The following is a 24,261-nucleotide window of genomic DNA, read 5'->3' on the forward strand; positions in this document are numbered from 1 at the left end:
GATGGCTGTGAGACCTGAGGCACAGCTGAATAAGCAGTTATGTACGTACGTCTGGATTTGGCAGTTCGATGGTTGGGCACGTATTTGGGAGTGGTTGGCATTTAGGTGGAATTTCAGGCAAGGGTGACTCACTGAGGTTACTGGGGAAAGGATGGAGATAGAGAAGTGAGTGCTGAGCACCAAGCCCTGGGACCTTCCAACACTAAGACATTGGGAAGATGGGGCAGGGGCCAGCCAGCAAGGGAGACTGAGAAGGAGCAGCCGGTGGGGGTGGGTAGGAGGAGGCCCAGGGGAATGGTGTGCTCTAGAAGCCAAGTGGCATCAAGCTTGCTTTTTTTTTTTTTTTCCTATTTATAAAGGAAACAAATCAACCTATGTTACAAAGGACTTCAATCTTGTAAAATCCTTTGGAGGGCCCGTATTTTGCCCTGTGTCTGTGAGTTGCAAAGTTCTGCACCAGAAGCACTTGCTGTAGGGTCACTTCTCTGTGCCATGGGCGTATAATGGAGGCATCATCTTCAGAACCTGTTTGTCTCGGTGCGGCTTTTGTGCCTTCAGAGGATCATCAGAGTAATGGCGTTCCTGCCAGATGGAGAAAGGAGGGACTGAGCACTCGATTCAAAATGGCAAGATGCCTTTTAAGTTTCCCTGGGACAGTCGGATGTAGGTGTTTCTTCCTGGTTTAATTTGCTTTCTGAATGCAAAGACAGGTGTATAAAGGCAGGTTGGCCTAAGATACAGACATATAGAATAGAGATCTTCTAAGTGGGAGCATCTCCATCCCCAAATTACCTTTTTACAAATGAACTATCCAGGGTTTGGGTTTTTTGTTTGTTGGTTTGTTTTTTGTTTGTTTGTTTTTTGTCTGTTTTGTCATTTGTTAGTGATTTGATTTACAAAAAGTATTAGCTTTATACAGACATCTGTTAGAGAAATAAGGTACCTGTTCTTGTAACTTCAAATATTGTTGTGTAAACGATAGGCTGTGCTTTACTGCTATTGACTTTGAAGTGAAGTGCTCATAAGGATCATAGTTTCGTCCTTGTTTATACCAATTCTCACATACACAGTAGCCAAAACCAACATTTGGGACATTGTTAAGGCTTTACAACACAGCTTACTTATCCTCAGAATGTCTGCCTTCAGCCAGGTGCTATTAATACCTAAATATGCCATCGCAAGAGAATTTATTAGTAAAGTTTCCATGGATTCTTTTTCCTTCCTTCCCCAGCCCCTCTGAAAATACATTATGGTCCTGCCTTGGGCTTTTGCCAGCATGCCGTAAATAATTGGATTTAGCTTCTCATCTACTTTCTTCTGGCTCAGATTATGAATATGAGTTGACAGGACTTTTCTACTGATTTTTGCTCACTAGGATTGCACTAAGATTATGAAAAAAGATGGCTGAGTATAATTTTTCTTCCTTTATTCCTTCTGTATCTGAAGCGTAAAAGTTCCCAATTAATCATAGTTCTTACAGAGGTATCAGTTACTGCAATTTGCAAACCCCAAAGTGTTGATAATGAGGGACATTTTACAACCGTATATATTTTTTCAAAATTTGATGCTAATTGCAGCAATTAATTCTTCCTCACAGTTTAAATAACATTTTGTGGGTTAATAATAAGCGCTTGTTTTCTTTCTTTTCAGGTTAATGGAAACTTTTAAGGTATAGGGAACAATCTGTATGTGTATAAGACTAATTTTTCAATATTTTATTTATCTGAGAGAGAAAGAATGAATGAGATGAGTGGGGGAAGGACAGAGGGAGAAGCAGGGAGCCCGACAGGGAGTCCCACATGAGCCTGGATCCCAGGCCCCGGGGATCATGACCTGACCTGAAGGCAAGATGCTTAACCAACTGAGCCACCCTCGTGCCCCCTATAAAACTATTTCTGATCAACACCATGTTGCTTTTCTTACGAACTGAATGAAAACCAGAGGTTGCAGAGGTTTTTGTTTTTTCTACATATGTGGAATTTGGCCTTGCACGTTCCTGACAAATGGAAACAGAAGCTTAATAAGCCCCTGAAAAGTCAGCTTCTAATCATACATAAGTTTGAGGAGGTAGAAATAGTGATTTCAGAAACGTTTTTCGACCTGAATGGAAGTTAGCATCTTTCTTTCTAAGTACCCTTTGGATGCTTTGTCATCTGGTGATAACACTAACCACCATTAATTCAGCCCTGTGTGCCAGGTGCTGTGCTAAGTCCTTTCTATTTTTGTGTTAAAGGATCCTTGCCATGGTCTCTGCGGCAGATCGTATTATATCCTTTTTTTTTTTAGCAGATGACTGAGGTTAAGTAAATTGCTAGAGTGATGAGTACTCAGATACTAAGTGGCAAGCCAAAATTCAGACCAAAATCTGATTCCAGAGCCCTCTCTAAAGGGGGTAAATTCAAATCCCTGCCCTGGCAGCCAGGTCACATAGCTGAGTACAGCAGGATGGGTGTGAGATGGTTCTCCGTGGTGGTGGAGTCGCTGTAAACAGGGGTGTGAGTGCAGCTCCAGCCACTGTGGAATTTGAGCTCAGTGTTGTGATCTGATATTTCAAGAAAAGTGGAAAATCTGGATGTGTGGGTGCAGTATATCTTGATTTTTAAATGTTGGGAGCTAATTCTGATTTTTTTCTAATATATGTGCATAGCGTGGTTTCAGCCCATTGGCCACCCATTTGAGAGCTCTGATGCACGTTTTGTTGGTTTAAATTAGCCTGATAAAATCAATTGGCCTTGTGCCCATGCACAAAGTCACACTCGTGGAGTTCCTCGGAGACTTTATAAATTTAGCAGCATTGGAGGACAGAGGAAAGGGAAATATGTTTTAATCTATTAGGGTACATGCTGTCACCAGGACTTAGGGAGATTAAGCATAAAGAACTCCAAGTACACTTCTGTCTAATAGTATGTAATTTGAGGCATTAAGAAAACACACTTGTATAATTCTCAATAACACATGCTTGTCTTTATTCCTCACTCTGTTAAACTTGGATGGGCCCTTGGTTAAATAATACGACTTTGTCAAATTTTTGACAATAGAGCAACGGAAGGGTCAAGTAGACTCGCCTTTTTTATGGTGCTAACGTAGAAGTAAACACAGTGCCCGTGGCCCGGCTGTTTAAAAGAACGGGGAGGGAGATGTGTGCAAACATGCACATGCACACAACTGAGTTTTTGCTTGTCTAATCCAAAGAGTTACTTGAGTTGATTCCCAGGTGTTAGTCTGGTAAGAAGGTGAGGCAACCACAGAAAACTAAGAAATGCTTAAAATGAGAAAATACATAGGTAAGAGAAATCTACCTTGTAGGCACGCAGAGAAGGAGGACAATGGAGACCGTCGTTACGTTGAATCCTGGGAGGTCCTAGACGTGGTGCAGATACCCACGGCGTGCGAGTCATGACTTCCCGGTGAAGGGTCTCCTACCCAGAATGCTTTCAGCATCTACTTTTTCAACAATTAAATTTTGCTACTCATGTCACGGAGTCGAGGATAAAGTTCAGGTTTTGAAAGGCATCCCTTTCATCTTGTTTTAAAGGTCTCTAGGAAAGGTGATGGTTAGATTTTTTGACCTCTGCCCTTGCACCTGCAGCTCTACTTAAATCAAACCATTTGAGTCTGACTTGGCCTGCATGCACAGCTTGGAGCGGAAGGCAGGGTATCCTGCGGCCATGGCCAAGTCGGCCTCTGGGGAGGGAGGGCAGGCACTCATTCATGTGTCGTTAACCTTCCAAGGCAGTAAAATACTTCTTCTTCTTTCTCTGTTGTTTATCTTCGAGCTGACCTTAACAACAGGAACAAAAGCATACAAGGAATTAATATACAGAAGCCTGAAAATTTGTAAAAGAAAAGTAAGCCTTATTAAAATTATATTTTTCAATAGTCTTGAGTACTTTTAACATTCCTAGAGATAACAGTAAATTCAGCCTGGCTTATCAATAGATTGCCAATTGGTAATAATAATAATAATAATATAATTCCCAATTGAGTTATTATTTCAGAAACCACTTCTCAGGGGTTAATTCTCTATAGCCGAATTTGGGATTTTTTTAGTTTGCCCCAATTTTTTTTTCCTGCTCAATGTCTTGTTTAGTTTTGCTTTAGAAAGAAGCTGGTGGGTATTTATTTGGTATAGCTATAATGAGTTCTAAGGAAAGCCCTTAGAAAAAGTACTCATGTTTAATAGAAAACACAAAACCACTTGGAAACTGTGAAGCACTCTGCAAAGTCTAGTTAAGCTCTCAGGTATAATAGCAGATGATAATTCTGTAGTTGAAATTCATGTTGGCTCTGTTAGCACAGGGGCCAAGGCGTCTCCAGTTCTTGATGCGTTACAGAAACTAGAGAAGCTGCTGACAACTTGAGCGGTGGGTCGCGTGCCGCAGGAGGACCTAGACCGTGCAGTCCTGCGTCCAGTAGCATGTCCCTTCCCCTTCCCTCCCAGGCGGTCGCCTCTTGCATTCCTTTGAAGTGGAGACCGTCACCCTACAAAGGGAATCACAGTGCAGTTTCCCCTTGAGTAAACTACAGATAGGCAGTCTCTTTTTCAAATTCCTACAACTGGCCGAGAGCCGGCTCTGCTTCTGTGGCAGGAAGGGAGGATGGAGAGTATGGTTGGGAGCGCCTGCTCAATGGACAAGCCACCCAATGCAAGTGTGTGTGTACGTTGGCCAAAGTCCAGATTAAGCTTTATGCAGGAGTTTCCACTACAGCGATTAAGATGTCAATAAAAAAGGAAGAAGGCTAGAGGATGACAAACTCCCTGCAGACTGTAAGTGGTCACTGCTCTATGGTCCAGCTGCTGCATCTGCTGGCGAGCAACACAGGTGTGGTGATTTTGTGTGAACATTCTTAGCAAGCACTGGAAGAAGATTCTGCGGTGATCTTGTCCGTCCACAGTGTGCAGGTGGCTGCAGGCATGTAGGCTGGTTTTGTAAAGTGGCTCAGAGAGCAGGTGGGGAAGGAACAAAGAAGAGGTATGCGTCCATGGGCCTTTCTTAGAGGGAGTTGTGTTGTGAAGCCAAAGTTAGAAATTTAGTTTGGACAGCTGGGTATCATCAGTGGTTTAGAAGAAGGGGATGATGGGACCAGAGGGTTTTTGTTTTTTTTTTTTTTTTTTTTTTAAGAAAGGGTTTTGGTAGGTCCTTAAAAGTAGATTGAAGCAAAGGCCAAAAAAAAAAAAAAAAAAAAAAGAGTGGAGCAAGAGGAAGATACCATTGCAGAAGATGTGTGTTTTGGTAGGGAAATAAGAGAAGGAGGGGGTGCGTGCATAAAAGGGAACACAAACAGTGGGGAAACGGGACTGCTCGTGGTTTATCAATTACTGACTAGCAGCAGCAAATGTAAAGTTAAGATGTACACACATACTAGAGAAATTTCTCTGAAGGAATAGATCATGTGCCTTACAATCCTAAATTTAGCATCATTAAAAAGAGTAAGCATCTTCCTTGTGGTCCAATGCTAGGTGAAATTTTTGGAACATTTGGATTCTTCTGGACTTAAATTGCCATCACCGGACCTCTCCAAAAGTCTTATGGGAAGGGTGTGAAAGCAAACCTTTGTTAGCTTTCTCTAAAGGAAACCATTATCCCCTCTGGTTGGGGAATCTTGTATGGTGAGGGAGCAGAAGGCTAACAGTTGTTAGTTGGGCCAAAGGCCCGTGCAGCGGGGCAGGGCTGCTTTGGGGTGGATGTACTGTCTCCAATTGCCTGGTGTGGCTAGGGAGATTTTGGCTAGATTCCTTCTCCATGACCCTATAAAGATGCTTAGCATTCCCACATCTCTCAGCCCTTTTGGATATGTGGAGTGGTTTCAGATTGTGTTCCACGGGGCCTGGAATTCCTTGAAGGCACTTTCGGGTTGGCCAGCTTGGGTGTCAGGGAAGCCAAACAACAGAAACTCTGGGCCTCCTGACCCTACCTCAACCAGGACAGCTCGCTTATATTGTTTAAATCCTGGAACTTTTCATGAAAGTCCCTTGACAAGAGATGGAACACATGCAAAATCACTCTCTGGGAAAGTAGGAAAAGAGAGTGCTTTATCTCTGAATGAAAGCTCCTGGATATCGGCTTTTGAACCCTGCTGTCTATTTCCCAGCTGTTGCCCTTTTAATTAAAGAGCTTGATTAAGAGAATAATTCATATGCCATACAAATAGTCTGTTCAAGTTGTATAATTTGGTGATTTTTAGTATAGTCACAGGCTGAGCAAAGATCACCCCAATCAGTCTTCCAAAATTTTCATCACCTCGGAAGGAAAGGCTGTATCCATTAGCCCTCACTACCTATTTTCCCCCAAACGTCTTCATCCATAGACAACTAACACTCCACTTTCTATGGATCTGACTCTTCTGAACACTTCATATTAAGGGACTCCTAAAATATAGGGTCTTTTGTGACTGGCTTCTTTCTGCCTAATGTACTGTTTTCACCTGTGGGTTCATCCTACCACATTTTATCGATCCATTCATTACTTGGTGGACCTTGGGCTGTTTCTCCTACTTGCCATTTTAAATTATGCTGCCGTGATCATCTGTATGCAGGTTTTTGTGTGAACATGTTTTCATTTCTCTAGGGTGTTTGGCTACGAGGGGGTTGGTGGGTCATATGGTAACTCTGACATTTTGAGGAACTGCTAGATTCCTTTCTACATGGATGATGCATGTAGAGGGTGGCTGGCCTCCTTGCTTTCTTCGTTACACCACAGTTCAGTCTTCAGCCCTACATTGTGTTCCTTATCCAGCTATTTGACTTCCTAAAATATAAGAAATCTCTGTAGTCCTCTATTACATAAGGCATTAAGACTCCTTGCCATGGGACTCTAAGTTCTTCACAGTCTAGGGCTGGGCTGCCTTTATAATTTCATCTTCTAGTAATTTCCCGAGTTTTGAGGATCTCTCTGTGTTAACCATTTTCATTATCCAAAGCCAGTGGTTCTTAAACTTCTCTGCGTCATGGACTCCTTTAAAAGCCCGCCATTAAAAAGAATTTAAAAATAAAAATAATAATAATAATAATAAAAGCCTGCCATTAACAAACCTGAGCTCCACCACCCCCATTCCCTGGGCACAAACCGTGCGTTCCCATCTTTGGGAACTTTCATACCATTCCTTCCCTCACTGCCCCATCTCCCTCCTCCTCTTTGGTAGTTACTTAAGATGAACGTAGAAGAGAAAGTGTTTTGTTCTGGTTTTCATCGGCAGCGCTAACAGCTGTTTGTCCAGGCCTCCTGTAGGTCCTGGAGGAGTGGAGTGAGCTCACCTCCCTAGGAGCTATGCTGTGAGTGCCACGAAGGTGGGGACTTTTGTTGGAACTGCCCTGGGCTGTCTGGGTACATAATAGGTGTTCAGTGAAAAGTCAGTGAGTGAATGAGTAGGAGAGGGAGCTGGGTCTTTCTGGAATTGGTAAAGCTCTAAGGTCAGGGTCATGAGTCATGGGGGAGCCTCCATATAGAAACTGGGTATTAGATATTAGAGAAGAAACAGAGGTTAGAAGATAGAGATTCCCAGATGGATTAAGGGGATATATTCCTTTTGTAACAAACTGTTGCAAACTTAGCGGTGTAAAACAACACATGATTTTTTTTTTCCTCTTACAATTCTGAGGATCAGAAGTCTGTGATTTTTTTTTTCCTCTTACAATTCTGAGGGCCAGAAGTCTGAGGTCCATTTCACTGGGCTGACATCAAGGTGTCACTGGGGCTAATTCCTTCTGGAGGCTCCCGAGGATGATGTGTTTCTGAGCCTTTCCCAGCACCTGGAGGTCACCTGCATCCCTTGGCATCTGACCATCTCTAAAGCCAACTGCATTGTGCTTTCTCTCTTATTTTTTTTTAAGATTTTATTTATTTATTTATTTTATTATTTATTATTTATTTATTTATTTATTCATTTATTCATGAGAGAGAGAGAGAGAGAGAGGCAGAGACACAGGCAGAGGAAGAGGCAGGCTCCCTGCAGGGAGCCTGATGCAGAACTCGATCCCAGGACCCCGGGGTCATGCCCTGAGCTGAAGGCAGACGCTCAACCACTGAGCCCCCCCCAGGTGCCCCCTTTCCTTCCTCTCTGATTTCTGCTTCCATCCTTACATCTTCTCTGTGATCCTGATCTTCCTGTCTTCTGCGTAGAGGGACCCTCCTGATTGCATTGGGCCTGGGTAATCCAGGATGACTTCCCCATCTCCAGATCCTTAATCGAATCTGCAGAGTCGCTCTTACCACATAGGAGAACATACAGGACACGAACATCTTTGGGGGCCACGATTCAGCCTGCCACAGGGCGCTCTACAGGTAAACACAACACGGTGCCTTTTGTGTTTTTGCCCACTGTGACACTTTTGCCTTTGTGTCTGTGCCTCGCCTGGCTGCAAGCCTCTTTCTTACTTGTGACATGACCTCTTCCTCACAGCGTAAGGGAATGGTCTATCCCTTCTTGGCAGAAAAGTGTTGGTTTGCCCTGGTCTGTTGTTTACCCATTTGTCACTCCCTGAAGAGGCACCAAAACACAGGACCTGAAATGGACCAATTAGATCCTCCTTTAATTTTGTCATTGATAAGTACCCATTAGAAACATTTTTAAAGTTGTTGGGAACGTGCATACCCTGTGATTTTGAGCCTTTTTGGTGGATGGCAGGATTACATTATACCTGCCACCTGAACGTCATGGATGGAAACATAGGAGCTGGGCTTTGTTGTCCTTGAGCAGAATGGACTGGAAAAGCAAGACCACTTACTGGCATTACTTAAAAGAGGTATGCGTTGCCCTTTACATGATAATTAATGTTAATGAGCATGAACCATGGGCTAGATCATGTTCTAACCACTTAACATGTTTTAATTCATTCAGTCATCATGAGAACCACATGAGGTCACACCATTATTATTCCCATTTTACAAATGAGGAAATAGGACCGGCTGATGTTAGGCAAGTTGCCTAAGGTTACGCTGCTAATAAAAAGAGGACCTGGGTTTGAACCGAGGCCATTTGGCTTCTGAGCCTGCACACGTTTTCCAGAGGTGTGTCGTAAGGGTGCACAGTGGGCCTTGCCGCAGTGCATGTGAGATTGACTTTATCTGGAGGTATTACTCACGCACAGCTGTTGTTATCTAACAGGGTTTGCTTGTGAGATAAGAGATCACAGAACCCCAATACCGAGAAAGGGGAGAGCAGGAACCCTGGTGTTTGGTAGTGAGGAGGTGATTTGGAAGCTAATAAGCTGGCGTTCCCTCTTTTTGTTCTTTCGTGCTCTCCTCCCATTGGCCTGTGGACTCTTTTTCCTTCCTTTCCGGAGTGTTTCTCCCTCTGCTGTGTTGCTGGTGGTCTTTCTTGGGCTGGTTGCTGTGGGTGGCAGGACCAAAGGTTGACCCGGTCATCTTCTCTGTTCAGTTGTTCGTTTTGTTTTACTGAGTGAAGAAACAGAAAATTCATCATTATCCACTTACAGCCAGGATGAGAATTTGTTTATCCCATAGATCCCATTCTTTCGGATACTTTAGCTAACCAGTGCTAATAACCATCTAAAAGGAAAGCTTTTTAAAAATCCTTGATGAAGATCTGAGGGGGCAGTGGGGAGAGGACGGGAGCCAGCTGCTGCAGCGTAAACTGGAACAGGTTTGAAAAATGTCAGAGACGATATGAAATTCTATTTCCCTTGCATAGACAAGCATCATTTTTCTTAGGGCCTTATGCCTTAGGAAGCTGACCTTTATGGGTTTTTTTTTTTCCAAATTGTGTCCTGGTCCCTTTGTCTTTTTTTGATGAAATTGATGGGATGCCAGAGGAAGCATTTCTTTCTTTAGGAAGACAACTTTTAGGGGCATGATTAATAAAGAAAAACAGAGATGCAGAGATTTGGGGCTTCCTTTAAACATTATTCTTCTCTGTGGATTGAATTTGGATTGAAAGACTGTGGGCACCACCTAAAAGGATCTGGAAATAGTGCCTGAAGACAAATGTGTTCTTTCGTGTGCTGATTTTATTCCAGAATGACCAGCGCACAATAGGAAAGGGGGCTTCAGCACGAAGACCGTTGTGTTTGACTTGACTTCGTTCCAGTGTTCTATAAATTTACTCTTGGTGCTCTTTCCCAGCAGCCACCAAGCATGCACATTTTCCTGGTTGGTTTATAATTGATAATTTATATTCCCAACTGCATCCACAAAAGGCTCAAGGCAACTTACAGTAAATGACATGTTTGAGTAGGAAATGAATGTGGCCGTTTAAGTGGGAAATAGAAAAGGAGGCAGTGAGGAGGAGAGCCGACGTGCTCAGCTGCCTCTCCTGCTGGCGTTTCTGGGAGCGAGGGTTAAACACAGTAATGTTTTTAGAAGTAGCCAAGGTAAAGGGGCCACAGGATTGGTTATGTAACTGTCATCCCATGAAAGGAAACAGTTCCTCAGAAGTCATAAATCTTGCCTAGGTTCTGAGTTCTTGAAGGATTTTTGCCAGGCAGTGGATTAGCAGAATTATTCTTGAGGTCACAAGCCAGGATCTCAGATGCCACATAAATGCGCACGTGCGCATATTTGCCACCCAGCCGAGCTATGCAGAGCCACCTCGCCCCTGCCCACCCCTGCCGTGAGCACCCTGGTGATCTAAGGGCATTATTAAATCAGCCCTGGTGGATGCTTGCTTCATATTATAACTCACTGTTGCTCCCCTTGGAAGATGGAACTTGAACAAAGAGGCAAAGGAGGATAGCAGGCATCTCGTATCGATTCATTTGGCACATTTATCGCGTGCTTATTCTTTGCTAAGTCCTGGAGAGCCAGTGGTGAACCAGGAATACTTGGTCTCAGTCTCCAGGGTCCTATATAAAATTTGGAAGTGATTTTTCCATTGTGTGGCAATTAATAGTTGTGCTCCAGGAAAAAAAAAAAAATGAAAACTGTAGAAATTGTCCCTAATAAGCCAGGGCATCACAGGCCCACTCATCTAGTGGCTTTCATCTCTTCTAAGGACGTCTTGATAAGAGCACTGGCACTTGCTCTCCGTCATTCATTAGCATGAGACCCTCATTCTGGAAGGATTTGCAATATGGGTGAAGGCACGTGAGCGGTGCTGAAAGAAACCAGTATGCAGTGAGTTACCATGGGAACCGGCTTCTTCTCCAGTATATTTTTGTGAAGCAGATTCACATGATAAATACTTGAAATTCTCATTTTTAAGTGAAAATAGCCTAATGGCATTAATGTCGCAGGAACTTTTAAAATACTGTTTTCCTATCTCGGTATGGTCCAGTTTACATTCCTTTGAGCATATACATTCTCGGTGAGAGGAAGAACTAGTTAAAGGGGAGCCTTGACTGATGTGAAGGGGTCTTGCGGGGGGCACTTAGCTCTCTAGTCTCTCCTTGCCTTTCTCTTCCCTGGCCCCCAGCTCCACCTTCCTTTTTTGGGGTTTGCTGGGTGCCTTGAACTGAAGGTATCTGGAGGAGTAGGATTGAAACCCAAGCATGCTCTGTGTTGTGCGGGATGGAGGTTTAAAAAAAAAAAATCCTTTGTCCGTCTCTTTCACTCCAGTCTCTTCTGTTCTATGCCTGGGCTGATCTTGGAGGTTTCGTGAGGATGATAAGAATCTCTTAACAAAATCCATCCTAGAGATTTTAAGGATCGAGCAGGAGCTATCTGAATGGGAGTTAAGGCTACCAGAATATTTTTATTTGGAATTTTGTTTTTCTTAATCTCCCATTCCCAGCCTCTCTTCATTCCAACTCTTACCCCTTGCCAATTCAGAGGCAAAATTTCAGAAGGAAAAGCTGAAATAGAACAGGACAAGATATATGGTCTGCTGAGGAGGGAACCCTCATGAGGCCTTTACCAGATCAGGATGTTGAGAAGCAACAGCCCTCTGTCTTTGTCAAAGTAGCACATTTTCCATCATGGCTAGTCTGGTGGAGGATTCCTAGGTGGACTTCATCTTATTCATCCATTGTGATTGGTCGGTGACGTCCTGCTAGAGTGCGGAGCATGCCTCTGGGCAGAGCGCCACGTAGGTTAGTGGCATCCTCTTGTCACGCACTCCTGTCCCCGACCCAGCAGAGTATTAGCAGAACTTGATGCTGATCTTTAGCGTCAACATGACCACCAACAAAAAGCCCCAAACAAACGCTCAAAGCCCCAAATCTCCCTTATCTGCGCAGAATATGAATTCATTTTTGGTAGAGTACAGAATGTTCTTCTGTTGGTGCTCTGTTAGGAAAAGTACTTCCAGCAGCAAATAGTTTGCTGCCACTTATCTGGACTATTTCTTTGTTTAGTGGAGATATTTTATGATACAGCAGCAACTTAGACATGTGAAACCTGCCTGGTATGTCACATGGCTCAGCATAAGGGAATATGACCCTCTCTGGTGGGATCCTGCAGCTGTTTAGTTGACGGCTCATTCGAGTGAGGAAGACGTCCAAGAATGGTTCGGAGTTTGCTTTAGGCAGATGGATATTAATGAAGGAAAAGTACCTTGAAAGGATGCCATTCCAGGAAGGGCACAGGACAGTGCTGATTATAACCAGAGCCCTGCTTTCTGGGCTTCTCCTGCAAGAGCGCTGAGAGCTTCCTTAGCGGGGCTAGAATCTTCCCTCGGCTGCATGCGTGGGGGAGACGCGGGTCCTGGCAGGTTTTTTGGAGAGTGCAGCTGGCACTGAAGAGACTTGGGGCTGGACTGGGTCTCATTTCGGTGACCCCGCGTGATAGGATTATAAAAGGCGTCTGTGTCTTCATTGGTTGGTGACCCTCATTGTGTCTTGCATAGTTCTGGGAACCCAGTTTGTGGTTAAAAAAACAAAAAACAAAAAAAACAAAAAAACAGTACATTCACTTGATTTATCAGTGAGTAAAGCAAAGATACTGACCAATTTATGGGTGTGACATGGTGACATGTTTGGTGAAATACCGGTAAAACAAAATTACTTGAACATGTTTCATCTTTAATTTTTCTATTTAGAACACAAATTTGGTTTATGCACATCAAATATTTGACTGTGTTTCAGGTACCATGGCCAGGTTTTTTTTGGTCATACCCTGGTTAGGGTCAGGTAGTTGAACAAAAGAGACACGGTCCCTCTTCTCTAGAGTTTGCTAAGAGAGGCAGATGTAAACACAATCATAATATAATTAGTAAGGATCACAGGTAGGACTATCAAAGGAGAAGCATAGGGGTTTATAAAGACGTAAATTAACCCAGTCCAGTGGGGCAGGGAAAGCTTCTTGAAGGACTCTTGAAAGATGAGTGGGGGGTTGCGAGGCAAAGTGGAGGGCCCCAGGGTGTAAGGCAGCAAAAAATGAATGACTCTGAATTTCGCAGGGCACCTGGAAAGCAGCATTTGCTTATACTGTGTCAGCCAGGACCAGAGCACATCACTGGCTGTGGCCTTCCTGATTGTTTTCCCTGGAGGCCACACACAAGGGGTGGTTGACCACTCCCGGGCCGCCCTGCAGATCTCAGCACAGCATAAATCTACTGTGGAAGCCTTTACTGTGTTGATGTGTGTGATTTACGTGCTGAGATGATTCGACAGCTGGTCTTCTTGGAAGATACTGTGGTTCCTTCTCAGCTCCAGCTGCTCGTCTTTTTGCTGGATGTCTCGGTGGAAGGATGGCTGGTCGTAGCAGGCAAGCTCAGCGGGTGTCTGTGAGCAGAGGCGTTGGTGTGGTTGGATCACAGGCGTGGGGCTCTGGTTCAAACTGAGGCTTGGTGGTTTTGAGTTTTGACGTAAGCTCTCTCAGCCTTGGTTTTGTTATCTCTAAAGTGGGTATAAAAGCCTTCCCATAAAGCAGGCTTGAGGGTTAAATTAAATGAGGCGGTATATGGGAAGCATGTAGCCCTGAGCTTAATGGTCATAAATATCAGTTGTTTGCTCCTTGATGTTTACCAAAGCCTGTCACTTTGAGGGAGACACATAGGAGGAGATTTCGCTGGTTGACTGATTGAATCAGATTTATTGTCTGTATTTAATAGACTGTAATCTCCTCTATAGATTGGTAGATTTACCCTACAGTTCTCAAGAGCTATCAGGAACTCTCATATCTGACTTGCCAGTTACATTATCAATCGAATATTAAGAAGGCTGTTAATATGATATGGGTACGTATATAGCTCACATCTGTCTTTTCTACCCATTGCAGAAGGGAGAAGGTGAAGCTAACAAAAGTACAGGTGCTGATTATATCAAAAACAGCTACCTCCTTGTTGGCTTTTTTTTTTTTTTTTTTTTTTTTTAACACCCCACAGTGCAGCTCTACATTTAAGATTACCGCTTGATAACACAGCCACACAGAGCTTAGAGACTATGCAGTCCTTGCAGTTCTAGGAAATATTAGAGGAAAGGATATAGGCCATGATTAAGCTTTTCTAATGTAGTTTCATCTTTTTTTTTTAATTTTTATTTATTTATGAGAGACACAGAGAGAGAGAGAGAGGCAGAGACACAGGCAGAGGGAGAAGCAGGCTCCATGCAGGGAGCCTGACGTGGGACTCGATCCCGGGTCTCCAGGATCACACCCTGGCCCAAGGTGGCGCTAAACCGCTGAGCCACCCGGGCTGCCCTGTAGTCTCGTCTTAAGTCATCTTGAAGACCCAGCTCCCGAGAGGCCACCATGGTGTCCTTGAAGGTCTGACCACTCTCTGCACAGCTGGGGAGCTCATCTGGGCAGGTTGCAATCCTCTGAAGCATGGGTGTGATTGTGCCTGGTGCCCGAGAGTCAACAGTCAAACAGGGCTAACTACTAGGGTTTCTGGTTAGGAGGCAATGTTTCCAGGAAGCCTTTTCTGGTCCATCAGAATCTTCTCAACATCTGGACTTTAGCGATGGGATTTAGAATTTTGTTGGAGAAAAGAGACATGAGAGAAGTTGTAGAGCATGATTGTTTATAAAACATGATCATCTGGGTGATGCTACACAGATGAAATAATGAAGGTATTGTCCCGAGGTGGGGGGGGTGGAATTCACAGGGCTGACATGTATTTCCATTAAAATGTTGTCCTTCCAATAAGCCAAATTACTTCCCAAACTCATTTAAATTTCATTGAGGGAACCGGAATGCTTTTACTTTGGCTTCAGGTTTGATTTGGATTTCCAGCATTCTCGGTTATTGAAATAATATCTCATTCTTCAATAATAACTTTCTTGGTCTTTTTGTAGCCCAGCTCACTTAGTAAACTATGCAAATTTGCCAAAATAACCAATAGATAATTTAACATAGGAAGCTTTAAATTATGTCTTAATTATGCTATTGTCAAAATAAAAGATGGGTGGCTCAGTTTATGTTATATTAAAGTAAGTAGCATAAACACATATTTCATTAGTACTTTGTTTTTAATCTTATACTTTGGCAGGGCTTGTACTGTGATAAATGAATTTTCCTTTTCGTTGGGAAAAGCCAAGTTACTGTTGTTTTTGGTTATGTAGTTGCATTCCTTCAGACTACAATGGTTAGTTAAAGACAAGAAAGGGATATTTGCCTCTGAGACATTTATTTCTTAGATTTACATGATAATGGCCTTTTGAATGGTTTTTCTTAATTTTTTTTTCAGTTTTCTCTGAACATTTTCCTGAAAGACACATGGAGTTAAAACAATGAGTAACTATTTTGCATTTATATGAAAACCAGCTAAACGTGAACCTGTCCTGACTACATACTACCCAGAATTCCCGTGGCTCTGAATTCTCACAGACATGTATTTTTAGCTGTCCTTTTGACACGTCTAAGACAAAATCAAACTGCTCCTTCATGCTCCTTCTCACTCCTCCTAAATCCCTGTCTTTGTGATTGTTTCTTGGCCCACCTTGATGCCCAGGCGGAAATCTTGAATAGAAACCCCAGCATCTTCCTTGATTTCCCCTCTGATGAGGTTTTTTTTTTTCTTTCTGTTAATTTTTTCTCCTAATTGTTTCCCTAATCTGTGTCCCCTCTTTTTTGACTTCCCCATAAAGCCAGGCTTTGTGCCCACATTAGCCATTTCATTGGCCTGCTTGCAGTCTCCTCTCTCCCCATTTGCACTTCTCTGCCCCAGTTTTCTCTGATCGGATGATGTATTGTCCTCATCACCTCCAGTGGTTCTCATCATCCACAGACGAAGTGCAAGCTGCTCAGCATACAGTCAGACCTTTGCAGTCTGGCTTTGACATGCATTTCAACCCTCATTCTCTGCCGTTGGTCCTCCCATGGTCAACATCTCAGCCTTACTGAATCCCAGTTTCCCAGTTTGTGCCTGTACCTATGTTATTTCCCGTGCCGCTCTGCTCCCACTAATGCCATCCTCATCACTGATGACCCTCCTCCCATTCTTTCCTTGCAGTCAGTCACCCGGCCCTCTGGACTTTGCACTGTATGCCTTTGTTACAGGTCTTGTATCGTAATTAAGTGGTTCCATGCCTCCTATGGGCTGCTCGTCTATGCGTGTTGGGAAGGATCATTTCCTATTCAGCTTTGATTTAATGAAATAATCTCTCCTCGGTATATAACCCAACTTCTTCTGTACTGGTTCTTGGCAGGATACTAGCCCTTCTTGATACATATATCATTTTTAGCAGAGTCAGTGAAGTTAAAGGTCCACCTGTAGGTATATAGCCCCAAAGACGTGAAAACAAGGACTCAGACAGATGCTTGTGGACGTATGTTCATAACAGCATCATTTATTCACAGTGGCCAGAAAGGTAGAAACAGCCTAAGTGTCCATCAGCAGATGAATGGATAAGCATAATATATGTACACACACACAACAGAATATTATTCAGCCATAAGGAGGAATAAAGTTGTTACGTGTGTTAGCATAGATTAACATGGAAAACATGACACTAAATGTAATAAGCCAGACAACACAAAGATTTTATGATCACTTATATGAGATATCTAGAAGAGGCAAATTCATAGAGATGGAAAGTGTTGGCAGGGGCACCTGGATGGCTCAGTCAGTTACATGCCAGACTCTTGATTTCGGCGCAGGCCACGATCTCAGGGTGGTGAGATCGAGCCCCACATGGGGCTCTGCACTAGGTGTGGATCCTGCTGGGATTCCCTCTCTTCCTCAACCCCTCCTCCTTCAATCCCTTCCCCCCTCAAAAAAGAAAAAAAGGTGATTAGAGGCTGGGGAGAGGGGGGATGGAACATTATTAGGTGATGGGTATAGCATTTCTGTTGGAGGTGATGAAAATATTTTGGAAATAGAAGGTGCTGAAAATTGTACAACATTGTGCATGTAATATCCTTGAATTGTATACTTAAAAATGGTTAAGATGGCAACTTTTGTTGTACATATATCTTACCCTAATTAAAAACATACATAGTTCTTGAAATTAAAAAAAAAAAAAAGATACTGACACCACCACCACCATCATCTGTGTAGCCTTACCTTCCCAATATAACATGCAGTTCTTGAAGTCAGGGACCTGTCTATATAGAAAATATCCTTTAAGAAACATGGCTTTTAAATATCCTTTAACAGACATAGTAGGGGTTTAGAGTAGGTTGTTTTTACAATTGCTGAAACTCTGAGGAGAGCATTTGATATTTTACTTGAATGTTAATAGATTCAGTCCTGACAAAGTGATATGAAGCTTTTTTGGAACATAATTTGGTATTTCTGACCTACTATTTAAGATTGTGCATATTAACCCTAATACCTTTGGAAGGAAAACCAAGTAGCCCAGCCAAGTGTGCTTTATGTTTGTTTGTTTGTTTGTTTGTTTTTCTTGTGTTTTAAACAAAGGGCTTGGATAACTAGGCTGCTTACAAGCTATGGATGAGAATCCTACTGATTATTTTCCCTAAATCCTTCTTAAAGGAAATACAGATTTTTTTTTAATGCTTTCTCCAGCGTAAATAATTTTACTCTTCTAGGATTTAAGGTATATTTCATTTTTTTAAGCTCCTATGGAAATATTAAAAAATAAAATAGGTAATGATGACAAACTAATACAAATACAATTTATAGCACAGTGTGTTTAATGTACACATAAATATATAAATTCAAGACCTCTTAAAATTTGGATTGTTTTATTGCTGGGTGCCAGGATATTCTTTGAAAATAATTGAGATGCAAATGTGAGAAAATGTTAGCCCATATTTACTATTAACCGTCTTGTGTAGATTTCTGCTGTCTCATTCACTGTCTGCCTTGAATTTTGTATTTGGAGTCCACCTAGCAAACTCGTTAGGAGTTATGATGTGATGAATGCTAAAGAGGTTATTGAAAACTAAATTTCTCTTGTAGGACTATTTCAGAACTCAACATTAGAGAAACTACTGTTACTTTCACCTTCCTTACATTTGGAAGATGCTTTGGCCACCCAGTGATAGTTCTTTCTAATAGATTTTCCTATTCCTCCCAACTTGGACAATAAGTGTGCTCTAGGGTGATTCATCTCAACTTTTACTGTGTATTCAAATCATCTGAAGATCTTGATAAAATGCAGGTTTGGCTTGGGGGACATAGGCGGTGAGATTCTGCATTTCTAGCTCTTAGATGCTTGGTTTATGGACTACGTTTTGAGCTCCATGCTTTTGGTAGAAACCTAGTTCAAATATTTGATTTTGATGTGCTGTTAAAATTGAATGCCGTGTAGGATTGCCAGATAAAATACAGGTTGCTCAAGATGTCCCATTCACTATTTTTGCACATACTTGTACTATAAAATAACTCATTTACCAGAAATTTAATTTTCAAAGGACTAGACACTAGATAGATAGATTCAAGCACACCCTAAATCTGGCAACCCAAAAATGCCATCTTAATAATTTCTGAGTACATTTAAATGTCTTAAAATAGTATTATTTGCAGAGAAAGGACACAGAATTAGGTTTATTTCAGACTTTTTTTTTTTTTTTTTAAAGAGAGTGCATGCAAGTGGGGGAGGGACAGCAGGAGAAGGAGAGAGGCTCTTAAGCAGCATAGAGCAGCAGCATGGAGCCAGACACAGGTCTTGATTTCACAACCCTGAGATCATGACCTGAGCTGAAATCAAGAGTGGATGCTTAACTGACTGAGCCACCCAGGCGCCCCTCCGACTTGTTCTCTAAGTACTTATTTAGTTGTTTTGCTCATAGGCTTTTCAATACAATGAAATACGGAAACATGACCCCATCTCCTCCAATATCTAGGGAATTGTTACCTGAAAGCAGAGAAATGCCCTATGTTATCAGTGTTTTCAGTTGAACATTTGAAGTAATAAGATGTTAATACGATAGATTTGAGTTCAGACAATCTTTATAGTTTTTCATTGTATCCCTTTGAGTTGGTATTGTGCACTGTTGATATTTCCAAGCCATGTATAATAAATAACATGAAATGAGAATGATCTTCAATGTTTTTCAGTTATAAATAAGAAAATGTAAATGAGTTTCTTTTTCTAGATTCTTCACGGAGTTGGAAGCAAGACATCAGAATAATATCTTCATCGATGACATAAGTGACATTGTGGAGAAGCACACAGCATCCACATTTGACCCGTATGTGAAATACTGCACAAATGAAGTCTACCAACAACGAACACTACAGAAATTGTTGTAAGAGATGTTGAATGTTACCCTTAATAGCCTAACCACGTTTTAATTAGGTCACATTGATTGAAATTCATTGATCTCTTACATCTTACTTAGAAATGACACTTGGTGGGCTATTTTCCAGGATTGCTTTCAGGGTGAGGATGTTGCAGTAGAAAAATCTATTCTGTGGACAACTTTCTCTCTAAAGCAATTACAAAATTATAGGTTTCTGTTATTTTCCTTGTTTTAGCTTGCTGCGAGCTACGGGAGTGATCATCATTCTAGAACTCCCCAGTTTTATAAGCCATTGAATAGTTTGCCTGAGGCCAAGAAAGTATTTGAGTTGAACTCCTGTCTGAGATCCAGAACTTCTCTACTCTTCTAATCTTCTTCCATTCGGATGACGGAACGGAAGTTTTTTATAGGAATTTTTGATGTTCCCCTTCTGGGTAGTTAGAAATGAGGAGAGCAGGGAAGGACTGAAGGAAAGCAGAAGAAAAAAAAAATGTTCTTAAAGGCATTAAGAATACAACAAAGAGGCTTTAAATTTCCCTCCTCACTTTTTCTCTTTGTCCTCTTTAGGTTTAACCTATAGTTTGTGTTTTCCTTTTCTTTTTTTTCTTTTTTTTTTTTTTTTTTTTTTTTTTTTATGTGATGTATATGGCTTTAGCCTTAAAAGTCAGCGATTGTTCAGTAATGTTTTATTTTGGGAGCCCTGTTTATGTCAAGTAGCTATCTGTTTTACACCACAGTGTACATTGCCATAAACTCGGCTTGGGGGCTGACGGCTGTTATCACTCACAGGCCCTGTATAGGCTGTGGCATTTATGACCACAGCAGTGGAGCTCTGCTCAGCTTCTCTGCAGGGTGTGAGCTCCTGCAGGGGGATTGGGGTTGGTGCTGGGAGAGACAGCCCACTGAAGCTCCCAAGTCAGTGGGAAGGGCTCCTTGAGCCGCTCCTCCCTCCACAACCTCATGAAACTCTTGAATGGGCAGGGTGGAAAATTAATAGCTGGCAACCGCAAATGAAGTTTTTAAGTACAAAGCAGGGTTTGTTGGCACCGTTGACATTTTGGCCTGGATGAGTCTTTGCTGTGGGTCTGTCCTGTGCATCGTAGCATGTTTTATAGCATCCTCGGCCTCTGTGGACTAGATGCCCCTCACTCCAGTGGTAACAACCAAAAATGGTCCTAGACGTTGCCAAATGTTCTTGGGAGCATAATCTCACCCCAGGTTTTCTTAACCTCCCAACAGCCCCGGGACTGCCGATAGAGAGGGTGCTGTGTAACTGCTAGAAAATGCAAGTTACGTGTTTGAAAACAAAGCCTTGAATCAGAGCTAAGTTTCATTTTGTGTCATTGCAGTTTGCAGGATTTTAAAAATGTGAATAGGCACTGCTGTAACTTAAGAAGTAAAGGTTCTAGGGGGCCCCTGGCTAGCTCAGTCAGTGGAGCATGACTGATCTCAGTTGTAAGTTCGAGCCCCACATCGGGTGTAGAGATTACTTAAAAATAAAATCTTTGAAAAATAAAGATTCTGTCTAAATTAACTTAATGATACCATTTGAGCTTTCACATGGAAAATAGTAGCTGTGTTTTCAGGGGTTTTGTAGCAAGTATCGTGAATTCACACACTGGAAATGCTTGAGAATCTTTGAAAACAAACATATAATAGATCCCCAGGGACCATCCCAGACCAGACTATTTAATCAATATTTGGGGGAAGGGGTCCTGGGACCTGAGTGATTTTAAATATGCAACTGATTTGGAGTTTGATTTTTTTTTTTTAACTTACTAAACATCTTTTTAAAGCTAGCAGGAAAGGAAACTTAAAATTCCTCATTTGAGAAAATGAAAATAAAACATTTCTGTGTAATTTCTTTTAATTGACTATTCTGGGCATTTACTTATTTGTGAACCAGAACATCTAATTTTCAAAATACATTTTTTTTTTTTTTTAAGTTGGAACCGCAACTGCCCTGCTTCTTGGCCTCTTGCTCCCCAGCATGAGATTACAGTACCCAGTCCCGACCCCTGTCTCCTCCTTGTTGTAAGTCACAAGGGAACTCCTCGGAGTCCCTCTGGGGTGAAGTGAGCTGCGAAAGCAAGAGATATGGGGGTCCTGGCCCCCCTGAAACTCAAAAGGCCTTGATTTGACCTCTGTCTTCATCAGATGCTAGGGCTGTTGCTTGGCCAGTGGAGGATCCTTCTGAGACTCTGTTCTTATTGGAATCCCCTTTTGGCCTTCCTTAAATATTGTCTGAATGTTTCCATCTGAGGTCCTATATGTTGGTATGTCTGGTTAAGTTCCATAAAAACGTTGTGGCAGTATTATCACTGTTGTTATGTCACCAGGAGGGGAGAAATACTCCAGCTGGCATGGTCAGAAAGTTCTCTGTCCTAGAAGCTTTGAAAAAGGTCAGAAGCCTACTAGTAAATAAATATGATATTTCTTTCTGGGATTATAATTTGGGGCTAGAGAAGTGACTTAAAACACCATCTGTTATCTTTTTAGTGGAAAGTCTATAGATTATCAGATTGCAGATCTAGCCTGTACGATGTTAATAATTAATATATTCACAGATATGTTCACCGTTAGATCATCGCCTCTTCATTTACTTCCCACTTCTATAAATTTCTAGCTCATATATTTCTTATTGTTCATATTATCTTAAAGTCCTGTTATATTTAGTCTTCACTATAAAAGGCAGGCCGTCTGTGTCTGTCATTGTTTGTTGTTTTATATATTAAAAATCATAATATGTGAATTTATCACAGTGTTTTAACAGGCATACCTAGGTTTAGTGAGCTCCACTTTATCTCACTTTTACCAGATCTGTTTTTTTACAAATTGCGTCGAGCAAGTCTGTTGGCACCATTTCTCCCAACAGCATTTGCTCACTTGGTATCTCTGTTACATTTTTGTGATTCTCACAATATTTCGGATATTTTCGTTATTATATCTGTTACAGTGATCTGTGGTCAATGATTATAACTCACTGAGAGCTCAGATGATGGTTAGCATTTTTTTAGCCATAAAGTATGTTTTAATGAAGGTATGTGCATCATTTTTTAAAATATTTTATTTATTTGAGAGAGAGAGAGAGAGAGAGCAAGTGCATGCGAGTGAGCAAGCAAGCAAGCACAAGCTGGGTGGGGGGGCAGAGGGAGAGGAGAAGCAGGCTCCAAGCTGAGCATTATGTGGGACTTGATCTCAGGACCCTGGGACCATGACCTGAGCCCAAGGCAGGTGCTCAACCGACTGAGCCCCCCAGGCACGGTGCATCTTTTTTTTTAAGACACGATGCTATTGCACACTTAATAGATGACAGTGTGGTGTAAACATGACTTTTACATGACCTGGGAAATCCAAAATTCCTTTGACTCACTTGATTGCAGTATTTGCTTTATCGTAGTGGTCTGGATATCCACAATATCTTCGAGGAATGTCTGTAATATGTTTTTGCTTCTTACCTTGAAGAGAAAGTATTTTGAATTTCTTCTTTCTTTGTTTCTTCTCAGAGCCACCAACCCATCTTTTAAAGAAGTACTGTCACGAATTGAGTCCCACGAAGACTGTAGGAACTTACCCATGATCTCCTTCCTCATCCTCCCCATGCAAAGGGTGACTCGCCTGCCCCTGCTAATGGATGTAAGACATGGTCTGCTGGCTCTTTCCTCTGCGGGTAGCTGTGCTGCTATAAATCTGATTAAGAACATTATTCTTATTTCACTTGGATCAATGTACTATATCTCTTCTATAAAATCCTCCACCTAAATGAGAAGGGGCCATTCAGTTGGAACATCTCACTGTGTCTAGTATCTTTGGAAATTACCTTCAACTTAGGCTTGTCTAGGCACCCTGAAGATTTCCGATCACGTCACTCACTTAACATTTTTCGAAATGGGAAAAACATGGGCTTATTGGAGACACGAGGCTTGGATGCTGGTTCCAGCTGAGCCGCTAGCCATGTGGCCTTGGGCAAGTCACGTAATGTCTTCAGCCTCAGTTTCTTTGGGTTGATCACCAAGATCCCTTCCCTAGAGAGTTCCAAGATGCTGTGGTGCTCCCACTGCACATGGGAATGAGATACTGTTCAGCATTAGAAGGCATGGACTTGCCTTTATTTTGCACAAAGGAGGGTATGGAAAGGCCAGCATCCTTCATACTTCAGGGAACATTCACGAAGAAAACAAGGATTTAATTTTAAATAGTGACAAGACATGGCTGGGAGAAGCGAGTAGAGACTTCCTGGTCTGAAGTGCAGCTGGGAAGACAGCTAGGCGGCAGGCCAGGGGTCCTGCACACCGGCTGGGCCGGATCCACAGCGGCAACAACGAGAGAAGAACCAGGTGGCCCGGCACAGCTCCCACCTGGCTAGTGGGCCAAATAGTGTCTCTTTTGATCAAGTTAAAATATTTTGCCATAGTCGTACTTCACAATTGGATCATAATGTTAGTGTCAGTTTCAACGAACGTGATTTTTGCATGTCAAAACACAGGATAAAAATACAGCAAAAAATTATGATTGAGTAAGGTTACAAAATAAATTCCATTTCCCATATTCCATCATAAATTCAGAGATTTTCTAAAAGCACTGACATTTTGCAGTGAGTAAAAGCATGCGATCACAGTCACTTTGTTGGCTCTGCTGCCTGGACGGGGGTTGGTAGTTGTTTTTTCAGAATTCCCAACACCCTGCTCCTCTAGCTTCCCCTCAGTTTCCTGCCTTTGCATGCTTCCCTTGTGATTTAGGGGCGTCTCTCCTTGTAAATATTGGAAAACTTGCA

At 42.2% G+C, this 24,261-nt stretch overlaps 1 protein-coding gene across 1 annotated transcript in view; it reads left to right on the top strand.

The window, feature by feature from the left end:
* ARHGEF26 (Rho guanine nucleotide exchange factor 26) overlaps window positions 1-24,261 on the top strand; it is a 112,428-nt gene that overhangs the window by 44,290 nt on the left and 43,877 nt on the right. The window contains exons 7-8 of the mRNA XM_038570206.1: window positions 19,341-19,493; window positions 22,994-23,123. Of these exons, the coding sequence (XP_038426134.1) occupies window positions 19,341-19,493; window positions 22,994-23,123 (283 nt within the window). The remainder of the gene's footprint in view (window positions 1-19,340; window positions 19,494-22,993; window positions 23,124-24,261) is intronic.

This window comes from Canis lupus, chromosome 23 (assembly GCF_011100685.1).
Source record: "Canis lupus familiaris isolate Mischka breed German Shepherd chromosome 23, alternate assembly UU_Cfam_GSD_1.0, whole genome shotgun sequence".
In the NCBI taxonomy this organism is placed as follows: Eukaryota; Metazoa; Chordata; class Mammalia; order Carnivora; family Canidae; genus Canis; species Canis lupus.